The sequence below is a fragment of the Amborella trichopoda genome, chromosome 9, assembly GCF_054954075.1.
Source record: "Amborella trichopoda isolate Santa Cruz 75 chromosome 9, AtrichopodaSantaCruz75HAP2 v2.0, whole genome shotgun sequence".
Taxonomy (NCBI): Eukaryota; Viridiplantae; Streptophyta; class Magnoliopsida; order Amborellales; family Amborellaceae; genus Amborella; species Amborella trichopoda.
The window spans coordinates 46044887-46058348 of record NC_142344.1 but is presented as its reverse complement, the minus strand read 5'-3'; the positions used below and the strand labels follow the sequence as shown (position 1 = coordinate 46058348).

The window sequence follows — 13462 nt, the reverse complement described above, 5'->3', positions numbered from 1 at the left end:
CTCCATACATAATTTTTTTCTCTAAACCAAATGAACAGAGATTTAATTTATAAACATAAATTGGCTGAGATTTCACAAAGTGAACCGGACATTTTCCAGTAACTCAGGCCACTCCACACACCAGGATATGCCACAATATCCAACTTCAAAAGTCAGCCATTGCACAAATTTCACCCTCTCCCATCAATAAATTTAGTGGAGGTGGACATTCATATAATATACGATTGGATCCTATATTGTACCACCATTGATTTTTGGTACAAAAGGCCACAATCACTTTTAACCATTTGATGTTAAATCCAATAAATAGAAGTGTGTCACTACATCCGAGAAATTTTATTTTGGGCTTTGTGCTCCAACAATGACACATCTTCAACCACCCGATTTCAAATCTAACGATCAATAACGATTGTGACCTCTTTGTATGAAAAGTAAATCGTCCCAATAGGTACATTTCCTTGTACGCTAATGGCAAGTGGGATAAGGAAATACTATTATTTCAGATAGTTAAAATTTACAGATCTGAGAAAACATAGTCATTTATGACACTTTGATATCCTAGCATCATAAGGGTAACATAAACCACTATAACATACTTTACATACCAATCAGGCATTGGCAGCTTTCTGCTCTGGCACTGTGGTAGCATCCCCATTTGACTTAGCCCTCTTAGCTTCATAGTCCTTAATAGCTGCCTTGATCGCATCCTCTGCAAGCATGCTGCAATGGAGCTTTACGGGGGGAAGCGACAGATGCTTCGCTATTTCTCTGTAATGGATATATAGAGAGAGATACAGTAAGCTTTTTACTAATGGAAGAACAATCACAAAAGAGAGAACAACAATGTTCAGGCCATACATTATCTCAACACCATGCCAATGCCAAAAGCTGCAAATAGGATTTTTGGTACCCTTAAACTAAAGAAATAATAACAATAAATGGTTCACTTGGAACAATGAGATAAATGATTTACATAAGGAACGCATGTAGAATTTAATATCAACCAAATCCATATAACGAAAAAAAGACTGGGCCATAGATTGTTTAAGAGTTCTTCCAGTAAACTTGAAAAGCAAGGGTAGCAAGCCTGGTCTATCCTACAAGTACCAACACGCCGGAGATTCCCTCCAACTTCATGTTTATGACAGGGTCAAGACAAGTAATTTCATGATCACAATGTCCACAAAATTCATCAGATTTAACTCATATACAAAGAATCCCGAATGACTCATGGGCCATGGAATACCCATTGCCCAGCACAGCAGTTTAGAAATCACACCTACTATTTGAGTGAAATATTTTCTTACCATCACAAGAAAGGTTTTTCTTAGGTAAATTTAGAACGGATAGGCATAGTTAGCTTGTTTGCAATTTCTGGGGACACTTCAAGAATTCAAACTCTTGACCTCCCCCACACAAACTGGGATACATACCACTACAACAAAACCTCAAGCTAAACTGGATGTCTATCACAACGAAGGGTTTACTTTCTTCACAGATGGGAGGATAAGAAAAGATATGTTATTATAATCCTAAGAAAACATGTGAGTAACTTATTCTTCATTGTGATTGTATGCAGGTTAACTTGTCAATGCATGCAAAAGCGTGTCATTTTTTTTTTTTTGTATTTTTGTATCCAATAAATTTATTTACTTGGTAGAAATCATTAATATTATCTAAACTAGGCAAACCAAGAAGCATACGAAGCTGATCTTAATAGATATGCATCTTTAAGTTCATAATTTCTTCAGTTATTACTAACATAACAATAAACAAAGCACACCTCCAAATTCCACTGCATTTGAGAAAAAGACTTTATGCCCCAGCCAGGTCTTAAGCTTTGAGGCACAAACCCAACCAGACAGGAAATGAAATCAATTTTTAAACAAATTGCAATCACCTTGCATGAATGTACAAAAACTGTCCCGTCCTTCATTGTGTGATCGGATTTCTAGCACTCACCCCTTACTGGAACACAGCTTGAACGCATTTGGCACTACTGCCAAATCTCAACTCTAATTGCAAAGGTTCCCTTTTCTGGCTTTTGGGACATTGCCTTTTGATCGTCATGTAAGTTTTGTTTAAATAGAGTCCAGGAGCTTGCAGAAAGGAGTTTCAATGCATGGTTTGGTGCAGGAGGCCTGGTCTAAATAAAGACCCAAGCTTGATTTCAAGAGTTCATCATAGATGAATGTGAAGGAATCCCCGAACATGGACTGCTAGAATGAATCGAAAAGGAAGAGGACAAGCTCTTAAGAGTTAATTTTTCTACTTTCCCATTCATGAGCACTAGTGAGAATATAGCCTTGACCATTCATTTCTATGGCCAGAGTTTCAAGCAAGAAGTAATCCACTTCACTTTGTGGGTGCAAATTATCACCCACATGAAGAATGTTTACCTTCTTCTCAATCTCCATCCAAATATGATCAAGCTATAACCTCTCTTAGTAATCCATGTCTCCTTAATGTACATACTATATATATATATATATATATATATATATATAATTTATATAATACATATATGTATGGACCTGGTTTCTAAGCGGCCAGCCTGCATATTGTAGAAATGTGGGCTTGGCAATAAATATAAATTCATCCTAATTTTTAGAAAATATATAATCTTTAACATAGAGATCACGAATATGAAAAAAAAAATTGAAAACTAGAAATAATAATTATATTAAAAAAAACATCTGGACGGTTAGTTACACTTGTTTTTAGATGGGCCACCTAATTGCATCCATCTTTAAGATGGATGCTTTATACCTCTGGATCGCATATTGTAGAAATGCGGCCCAGCCCGAAAGAAACAATTTTCCTATATATATAAAGGGCCGTAACCCAGTGCTAGCCCGCCTAAGCAAGGTCCCGGTCCTAACCTTTGGCTTATGTACAAAGTGGCCACTCTCAAGATGCGAACCCACGTTCATGTGCTGGCTACCCGAGCCTTTTACCATTGCACCAAGTGATGGCCCCTAATTTTCATATATATATATATATATATATATATGGTTATTCTACGGTTAACACCCCAAATTTCTTTGTGTGACATCTAGCAAGGGGTGTGAAAGCCAAATTTACATTAATTTCCCCTCATGGAGTTGCCCCTTTTCCCCCTCCCCCGTGTCCTCTTCCCCGGGCAATCCTGGCCCTCCAGATATGTGAGCTCTGCTAACGGATGATGATGCACACCTCCTCAAGACTGACCTCCTGTTCAGTATCATCTACGTCGACATCACGTCTGGAGTTATTGACGTGGGCTGCGTGGGGGAGGTGGTGAAGCACGAGTGCCTTGTCGATGCCCGCTTCTTCCTCATATGCAAGGGTAGGAGTGGTTCAGAGTCGTCAACCTCGTCAAAACCAAGCCCTATCTGATGGCTGAGGTCCAGTGGTTGGAAGACAAGTGCCTGAGGACCTGGAGGTCCTGGCCTCGAAGGTCAAGACATATATGAAGGATGTGATCTAGCTCTCGAACAAGTTGAATGGGAAGCCGGAGGAGGTAGCTCAGGACCTAAGGAAAGTTGTTCCCCACCCCGTTCTCCTTCTTTGTCGGAAGCACATTCAAGGGGGCGCCCAGGGAGCAGCAGGCCTTGCTTGAATTAGAGAATGCTACCACCAAGCTCAAGAGGCAGAAGAAGACTCTTCGAAACATGCTCAATTACTTGATTGCTGCGTCTGCTGTTAAAGATGCCTTCCCTTCATCGTCGTGATGATATTCGTTTCCCCAGATTATTAGAGGAAAGTCTTTATTCCTCCTTACCTTCTTATAATTGGATTTGTATAAGTCATGATGTGGATACTTCATGTCTAGGGCTAGCTATTGGACCACAGTATTTGCTCAATTCAGTAACTGGCCAGCCATGTTTTTTATTTGTTTTTTCTTTCGCAATGGCAGCCGAATTGGGCCATAGTGCTTGTGGTCCCTCAATATTTTCATGAAACTTGGACTGCTGTATATATAACTTTTAATCATTTTGAATGCCTCCTCATCTGTTGTTTAGTGTCTAATTATGCAGTTTTCAAGGAAGTCAGGGTGTAAGTGATAGCGACAATGGGAGTTCTAGTCTTAACAACTATAACTAGTACAGTACTAGTTCTAGTAGTGACAATTCTCACCATATAAAACTGACTACAATCCATAATGATTCTCTCATTGAGCCCATGAATATAAGTGTTTTTAGAAAATTCATGGGCTCAATGAGAGAATCATTATGGATTGTAGTCAGTTTTATAGATGAAGCACTTATATTGGCTTTTTGACCCATAATGTAGGTGGACCACGAAAGATATGAAAGCTCTCCCTCCAAGGAGAGAGAAAAAAACTAAATACGGTACGACCTTATCACTAGTTCAATATTGAAGTTGTTACTGGATAACACAGTATTTTCCTTTGTAAAATCAAGCAATCCTGCAACCTACTATTTTAACATACCTTATATGAAATTTTGAACCCATATGATTCCATTAAGCATGCTGCTACTGCTGGAATTCGAATTCATTGGTTCATGTTTCTCAAGCTGTGGGTTGCGAGTCCTTCTAATTCTCACATGCGCTTCAGAAATCTAATGTCAATATTTTTCTCGTTTTCAGATTGGCAACATAGGATACCTTTTAACTTTCCTCCTATTAACCTTTCTACTCTCTCATGGTTAACCTTTTCTCGCATTGTCTCGCATATTTACTTTACAATAGAACTTGCATATTTTCTTTAATTGCATAATTAACTAGAAGTGTGCATCTACATATTTCCATTCGTCGCTGGATAAATCTCACCCTCTCCCCATCTCTTCCTGACACACATACATGCACATGCATATTACAAAGGTCTTAGTGGAAGGGAGGCATATCCTAGCAAGGAAACTCATGGGCTACGAATGCACTTATTTGGGGCTCGAAGAGGCATGACAAGGGATTATGGTTAAGGTTCATCTGAAAGAGGCTTATGATGATGTGAAGCAAGACTTTTTGGAACATCTAATTTGCCAAATGCATTATGGGGACAAGTGGAGGAGATTGATGATGGTATGCAGTCCCTCTAGTGGATTACTCTCTGAGCTGCTTCTTCAGCAGTTATGGAGGTTTACGATGAGCCTGTTTTTGCTTGCCATTATCTCTGACATTTAGGATGACAATCTTGACAAGACAGTGTGATTGGATTGGGTCAATTCGAGGAGTTTAAGTTGCACCATTGAAGAGGTTGTCACTCATCTTTAATTGTTGGATGGTACCTTGGTATGCAATGGATCGTCTAACATATCAATAACCTTCGTTTGGCAATTCAGAGATTTGAGTTTTCTTACCGTCAAAGAATCAACTGAAATAAGAGCTTGGCTATAGAGATTGGTGTTCCTAGCCCCATGCAGGTGGAATTTGTACCAGGCCAGCAGTGAGGCTTGCCTTCATGTGTGTGACTAGATAAGAAGAGCCCATGGAGTCTAGTAATCGAGAGTTAGGCGAGATAACCCCCCCCCCCCCCTCCCAAAATAAAAAAAAAGGAACCCCAAAAACGGGAGAAAAATTAGCCTGATGAAAATTTTACGCTCCTTTGCAAGGAGGACAACCACCCTCATAAAAGTAAAACATTTAGTTGCATAGTAATTCATTATGTTGTTATATCTTCTAGATTTTAGCTGTTGCGGCACTCAAGATAGAGCATATCTCATGAGAGTTCCTATCAGCGATAACAATGAGGGCACAACTTTTACTAGAGCTCAAATATAGAAACACTTGAGCTTCCCTCTAAGTTTAACATACGAAAGGCATGCCATCTACAAAGAATCTGGAAGGGTGGGCACTGTCCTTGAACTCACTTAGCAACCCTAGAAGATTCAAGACAAGATACCATACCCCACCGGTTGCTTGTGGTTACATTTTGATATATATAGCCCACAAATACTCCAATAGATCAGATTCTAAATTGGAATAAAATTTTTGCTAATCATGCAAAAATTTCAGTAAATTCACAATTGTAAATTCCCCATACAAAATCAGCTAAATGATATTGTAACATAACTAATGGGGATAGTATAGGATCTTAATCCACGGTGAGAAAAAAATTACATAAAAAATACAAAAAAAATCTATTGCACGTAACAGTACAATAATTGCATATAGTAGATTGCAACTACTAGCACAGGATCCAGCACCAGCACATAACTTAAAATCAGTAGAAAGACACTGAAGCAGGAAGCTAATACACAATCAGAAATTCCAAAGACATTTTTATATGCAAATAATAGATTACTTAAAGACAAACATCACAAACCTAACCAATGCCATAGAACATAGAGGAAAATGAGAAAGTGGATAACGCATGCAAGCATGGTGTTCACCGATGCACACACGCGCGCATGCACACACACATATATAGAGAGAGAGATTCCCAAAGAAGGATAAAGAAATTAGCAATTACATATTAATATCTCCTCATGCAACTCTCAGGGGCCCTAACATTTAATAAAAGATAAGAGAACATGAACTCACGTGTTCTTGATTGATAGTACTTCCTCCATTGGCTTCCCCTTCACCCATTCAGTAGCTGCAAAATAGTTAATCAAAGATTCAAAACATCAACCCTCCAATCAGTTTCCCAAGGCAAAATTCGTACATCATTCTACTCATTAAGAATTTTGTGACAATTAAGCAATTATGTTGTTACCAGATGGTGTAAGAAAATATTATCTTTTTCTTTCAATAGCATAAAGGTTGAACAGAAACAATTCCATGACATCAATTTATTACACAAAATTCTATTTAAACCAATATATATTCCCTGAATAATTCTGTCTAAGAATGAATCTGACAGCATGAGGAGGGAGAGAGACTAAAGAACAGAGAAAAAATAAAAGAAAAAAATTCTCAGCATGATAAGCATCCATCTGAAACTAGCAGGGACAGGACTTAAAAACACCAAAAGAAGGAAAAGAAGCAGAATACTGTAAACCAATTTTTAAAACTCCAAATAAAGAAGAGAAAGTGGAAGATTGCATATCAATTACCCCCCAAAAATATCACATCCTCAACATGAAGCTCCACCTAGGACCACCATTCTCGAGAATCCTCATCAAGACAAAAATAAGAATTTAACCCAAAATACACTTTTTACAGGATCACCATTATCAGATTAAAATCTTTTCTTTCTTTATTTTTTTGAAGAAATGTTAACTTCTTAAATCAAATTTTGATAATCAAGGGAGTCCAAAAAAGAAAGTTACCTTATGACAAATAGAAGAAAAAAAATTGGCTCATTTAGAGCCAAGATTCCAAATCAAATAACTTCTCTTGTTCTTTCTCTTTTTAGACTGGTGAGTAAGGGGACAATAAAACTACAAACCACACCATGGAAGCACACGAGGCAATTTATGAATGAGGCAAACTATAAAGAAGTTCATTTGTTTTCGATTACATTCAGTCGGTCCAGAGAAGATTGGAAAAAGGGAAAAAAGTTCAACAAGAATATGCATGGGAAAACACAAATACTAGCTTTTTTATTGTGCTCAAATAGTTAAAAGGAGAGTATTTTGATATTAGATGTAGCCTCAACTCAAGACTAGCCAGCTAAGAGTGCTCAATTGATCAAAGTGCTAGTCTCAATAATTAGACAGACCCTAAGCAGCGCCATCTCCAACAACACGAAACCTTGACAACACACCAAGAAATCAACTAACCCAAAAAACCAAAGAAAAGAACACAAAACCTTGACAACACACCAAGAAATCAAATAACCCAATAAAACAAAGAAAAGAACAAATCGTATGAGGCTGGTACGAGGAAATTGGGGATTTGATTTCCACATCAACACAACAAAAATTAATCAAAATTTCCCATTAACAGAGGGAAGAATAAAAACCACTGCTTGCACATAAAAATTTCAACCAATCACAGGCAAAACATTTAATATCGAAAATTTTAACCCTGAATTACAAACAACAACACTAACATAAAATGAATGAAAAATATTCAAAGTAATAAAATCTCAACTTTTAATTAGGAACTGAACACAAACAAGGAAACAAAACCGCCATGCAGTGAACAAAAAAAAAGAATTAATCCAAAGAGAAGGAAACATACAAAAAAATCAAAAAACTAACCAACAGAAGAAGAAGCAATAGCGGAGCCACAACCAAAGGTCTTAAAGCAAGCATCGACAATCTTTCCAGAGCTCTCATCAACCTTGATCTGCAACTTCATTACATCACCACAAGCAGGGGCACCAACAAGTCCAGTACCTACCGCTGGATCATTTTTATCAAAGGATCCAACGTTGCGAGGGTTATTGTAATGATCGACCACCCTCTCATGATAGAGCCTCAGGGCTCCTCCTGCAGCAGGGGCTTGAGCTTGCCTTAACCCTAACCCTAAAACCAATTTTCGGCTCGCCTGTGACAACATTTTTGGTTTGGAGCGAAGAGCCCTCTCTCTATTGTCTCTCTGAATCTCTTTTGCAGGTTCTGAAAATCAAACGAGCGAATAATTCATTGGAGAGAATGGGAATGCGAATTTATAGGGGAGTAGGGTGTGGGGTTGAATGAGGCGGTGAGCAGAGATGCGTTTTAGATTAACTACAATGCCACCTGTGCATTATGATAAAAATAGAAAACCCCTAATTGGTAATTGGGCGCAACTCACCCCGTAGAGAATTTGTCGTCTCACTTTTTTTTTCCTGACAGGAATTTTTTTCTACAAAAAAACCCAAAGGCAAGAAGTTGTTATTTTTTAACATAAAGGCCCTTTCCATAGAAAAAATTTCAAATGGCGGTCCCAAATTGCGTTTTGTCGAAGCGTAGAATAATACTATTAGAGCGTTTTGTAACGATTGTCGAATCAGAATAAGTACTATCGGAGCGTTGTGGCTCCAAAAGGTGTATTGCCGCACCGCGTTCATCTACCGTCGGAGCGTTGAAAACCTGTCGGAGCGCCCTAATACATTGCCGGAGCATTGTGGCTCCAGCGACCCTACTGCCAGAGTGCATTCATAGAGTGCCAAAGCAAAATGTCTCGTGTACTGCCGGAACGAGATCACGTAATGCCGGAGCAAATTCGTCTACTACCGAAGCAAACTACCATATTACTGGAGCGCTATGGCTCCAGAAGGTGTATTGCCGGAGCGTTGTGGCTCCAGAAGGTGTATTGTCGGAGCGAATGTATGTATCGTCGAAACGCGTTTTTGTACTACTGGAGGGACGTAATCAAACATCGGAGTGCTTTGGCTCCAGAAGGTCTACTACCGGAGTGAGTTTTCGTATCGTCGGAGCGTGTTGTCTTCGTTGCTGAAGAGAGAGAGAGAAAAGGCATGTGAAAATTGGTATTTTAGATTTTATTTTTTAGTTCTTTTTGGGTTGAGGGGGGTTTGCGAAGATAAGTTGCTAATGAAAAAAAGGTGAAAGAATAAGGTTCGATGGGGTAAGTTGAATAGGTAGTCTTTAGTGGGGGGGTTTTGTAATTTTTATTTTTTTAAAACGCTGGTGAATAATTCATATTCTTTACCCGTTCGTACTGAAAATCCACATAAATTGCCAAGGGAAAATTTAAAAATACTTTTTATGCAACTTACCCCCACTAACTTTCCCTCTCACTTTTTCTCCAAAAAAAAAAAATAAAAAAATAAATTTTTTATACAAATACCCCCAACCATCCCAAAAATTAAAAAAAAGGTAAAACTACCCTTACTTTACCCATTACCGACGCCTATCTCCGGCATTACGTAGGTGAGCTCCGGCAGTCTAACACAATGCTCCGACATTGCGTAAGTGCGCTTCGGCAGTATAACACAGTGCTTCGACAATACGTAAGTGCGTTCCGGCAGTGTAGCATTCTGAGTTAGAGAGCTCTGGTACTATTTATGAACTACTTCCCTTGGGGGGTATTTGCATAAAAAGTTTGTTTTATTTAAAAAAAGTGGGAGAAAAAGTTAACTGCATAAGTTGCTAATTTGGGGGGTTTATAAATTCCCTTAAAAAAATGGTTGACTCACATCTCACCTAAAAATTGTGTCACATCAGTGGATTGGTAATATGGATTAGAGAATTGACCGGTTTTAGCTTGAAAAAAGTTTTAAAAATAATATAATTTTTTGAAAAGTTAGTTTTTAAGGTTTCAAAAACTAGTGGCACTCGCAATATGAATTTTCATTAGCGTAAAAAATATATAAGGTTTCCATTATTGTGTCAAAAATATATTAAATATTGAGACTTTTATGAGATTGAATGTTTGTTCTCTATTAAATTTATTTTATAATCAAAATAAAGTTTAATAGGCAATATGACAATAAATGAATCTCTGTAACTCAATTTATTTATTTGTTATTGTATTAACTTAGGAGTTTTGATTTTCTAAATAAGCTATATGAAACAAATTTAATATAAAAAGGTTATTCATAGAGAGAGTTTTAGTGGAATTATAGTAGAGAGAGAAAGACGGTTGCCTCTCTTCTTCTTTTTTTAAATTAAAATTACAGTAACTTCTAGGTGGGTTGCCTTTGTTTGTTTTTTTTAAAAAAATAAATTACAATAAAAAAAAAGAAAAAAGGCGACCATTTAGATCTGTTTTGTTTTGACATAGCCTACCGATTCCTAACAGGACTGAACGATGATGCCAGAGAGTCGGCCGCTTCAATGGGAGTCGGCCGATTCTTGATATAAAATGTGAACATGATTAGTTGCAATGATTTTTGTTTTGGCTCAGACAATTTTGATCCGAATTAGTGATTTTTAAAAACTTATTGTTCACTACTCTAAATAAAAAAACTTAGATAGAAAAGTATGTCATACATCAAGGCCTACACTTATTATTGCGACGGATTTTTACATCTACCATATCTATCTTTACTGCAGGCTTAGATCATTTCTTTCGAGTTTGTAATAAAGAATAACAAAACTAAAAATTTATTGTCCATCAAGGCGAGCACTTGCTAGAGTACATTTATATCTAGGGAAAGCTTTCTATGCTCCCCCTACAGCATAGAAGCTATATCCTCCCCCTATCATCCAGCCGTCCACTTTTTATCAAAAGAGCCACTCACCATTTGATCTTAGATCTGATATCTCAAAGTATTTTATTTTTAATTTTTTTAATATAAATTTTCTGAATGTGAAATTTGGTAGGTGCTATCTTCTCATTGGGGTACACTTATAAAAAATATTAACAATAATTTTTCGATAAAAAATAATGACCAAAATACCCCTTAAAATGTCAGGGGTATTTTGGTCATTTTATATTATTAAATTTTTTTTATATATATTTTTCATTGGTGCAAGTTTAATAGAGGAATAGATATCTAAAATTTGGTATCAAAATAGTTTACAAAAAAAATTAAAAATAAACTAGTGTAGAGATGTGATATTGTGATTGGGGCAATCCTAACCCTTCATCAAAAAATGGACGGTTGGATAAGGGAGAGGATATAACTTCTATGTTGTAGGGGAAGCATATAAAGCTTTCCCTTATATCTATACCGTCTAATTGTTTTAGATAATACATATCATTCTTCCTTTTTCTTTGTTTTGCACCATATTTGAAGTTTCAAAAAATGGCGTAGATCAAACAGATATACGAACACTTGAAAAACTTTAAATTTGACTGTCTAGATAATGCATTAGAAAATACACTTTTTTCAAGACTTTTATTTTTATTTTTATGGAAATAGTTTATATAAGGTTGCAACCTTATTATGTAGAGCTACGGATGCACCTCAAAAATCCATCAGCAAAGGCAGTTTAAATGTTGAAATACCCTTTAATTGATCATCTCGACATCGACCATAAAAAAATAAAAAGATTTTACGTCTCATAAATATTGCATTTTACAACATATTATCTACACCGTCTATTTTCAAGATTTTTATATGTTTGTAGATCTACTTTATTTTAACCATTTTTGAAATATAAAATTTTATAATTAGATATAAAAATAGATTTTGAGATAATCCTAATAACATTTTACATCAAAATTATATACCATGATAAAATTTGAATGCGCACCTTACCTCTACAACTACGGATGCATCCATATGCCAACTGCACCATTTGTTTATTATATCCATGTATCTCAAGGTCAAGATGATCGGGTTTGAAGATTTTTTGGCATTGAACCAACTTCTTATAGTGAATTTTTGAGGTGTGTCTTAATTTGATTGCTTAGAGCCTTAATCTTATATAAACTTTTTCCTTAAGTCATATATAGTATGCTGCTATGTATTTACTCTCCTAGATAAAACTCATGTTAAAAATATTTTTTAGATCCCAAAATTTGGGGATGTAGCCTCTAGAACGTACAACGAGATAACTATCCTAAAACAACAAAAAGAAAAAAATTTAATGTCCTAAAATCAAATAAGAGCCAACCAATTTTGAAAGGGCAAGATCTAAGTTTTCAAGAACTAAAAAATCCCTTTTTTTGAAAAAATAATCATAAAATAATTTTTTTTTATTTAAATAAGGTTGACATCTTAATATGTAGAATGAAGGAGCACCTCTAAAATCCTTGGAAAAATGTTGTTTCAATGTTGGAAAAACATCTAATTAATCATCTCGATATCAACATGTATAGATGAGGAGGAAAAAGAGATCTAAAATCCTAAAAATAGTACATATTGCAACACAATTTTCGGCCCATTCATTTTCAACATATCTATGTTTTTTTATATTAGATTCAAACTATTTTTGGAGTTTAAAACTATATAATTAGAGATAAAAAATATATCCTTATACTATTCTAAGAAGTTTTGGCACAAAATTGTATCTCATGACAAAGTTTGGATATGCACCTTACTTTGATTGTTTAAGGTTGCCACCTTACACCGAACCACATTCATCATCTAATGACATTTAGATGGGAAAAAGTTTAAATAAAGTTGCAGCCTTAAAATGTAGAATTGAGGTGCACTTAAGAAATCCATCATAAAAAGGGTGTTTTGATGTTGAAAATCTCTCTAATTGATCATCTTGACATCGACATGTAGGAATATGAAAAAAATAAGAAGATTTTGAGTACAAAAAATAGTACATCTTGCAACACAATATGTGGACAATCAATTTTCAAGAATTTAATGTATTTATAGATCTATTTGATTTGAACCATTTTTGAATTTTAAAATTTTATAATTAGAGATGAAAACTTATTCTTATGCTATCCTAAAAAGTTTTTACAAAAATTGTGTTTGTGATAAAATTTAGAGGTTCGCCTTATTTTGATTGTTTAATGTTGTAACCTTATACAAACCACGCACGCCCATTTAGATAGACTCAAAAAATTTGAATAAGAAATTTCTAGATTACTCTTTTAGCCGAGGGAATTGTTGTACAGTATGCTCCTAAGTGAAATAGAAGCACGTATCTTTTATCGCACGGCACAACTAACTGTCCACTTCCTGGAGGGTGGTAGTACGTGAAAGTATTTATTATTATCCATCGTAGCAGTCTCAACCCAACAGTATAGGCACAACAACCATCAGCGTCCATCT

The 13462-nt window shown here is 36.0% G+C and overlaps 1 protein-coding gene across 1 annotated transcript; it reads right to left on the bottom strand.

Moving 5' to 3' along the window:
* Window positions 1–476: 476 nt before the first annotated feature.
* Window positions 477–8477, bottom strand: LOC18432238 (iron-sulfur cluster assembly protein 1). Its single transcript, XM_088846732.1, has 3 exons — window positions 8094–8477; window positions 6487–6541; window positions 477–768 (listed from the first exon to the last, which is right to left on the bottom strand). The coding sequence occupies exons 1-3, from the start codon at window positions 8392–8394 to the stop codon at window positions 609–611; spliced, it is 516 nt and encodes a 171-aa protein (XP_088702858.1). The 5' UTR covers window positions 8395–8477; the 3' UTR covers window positions 477–608.
* Between the last annotated feature and the right edge of the window lie 4985 nt (window positions 8478–13462).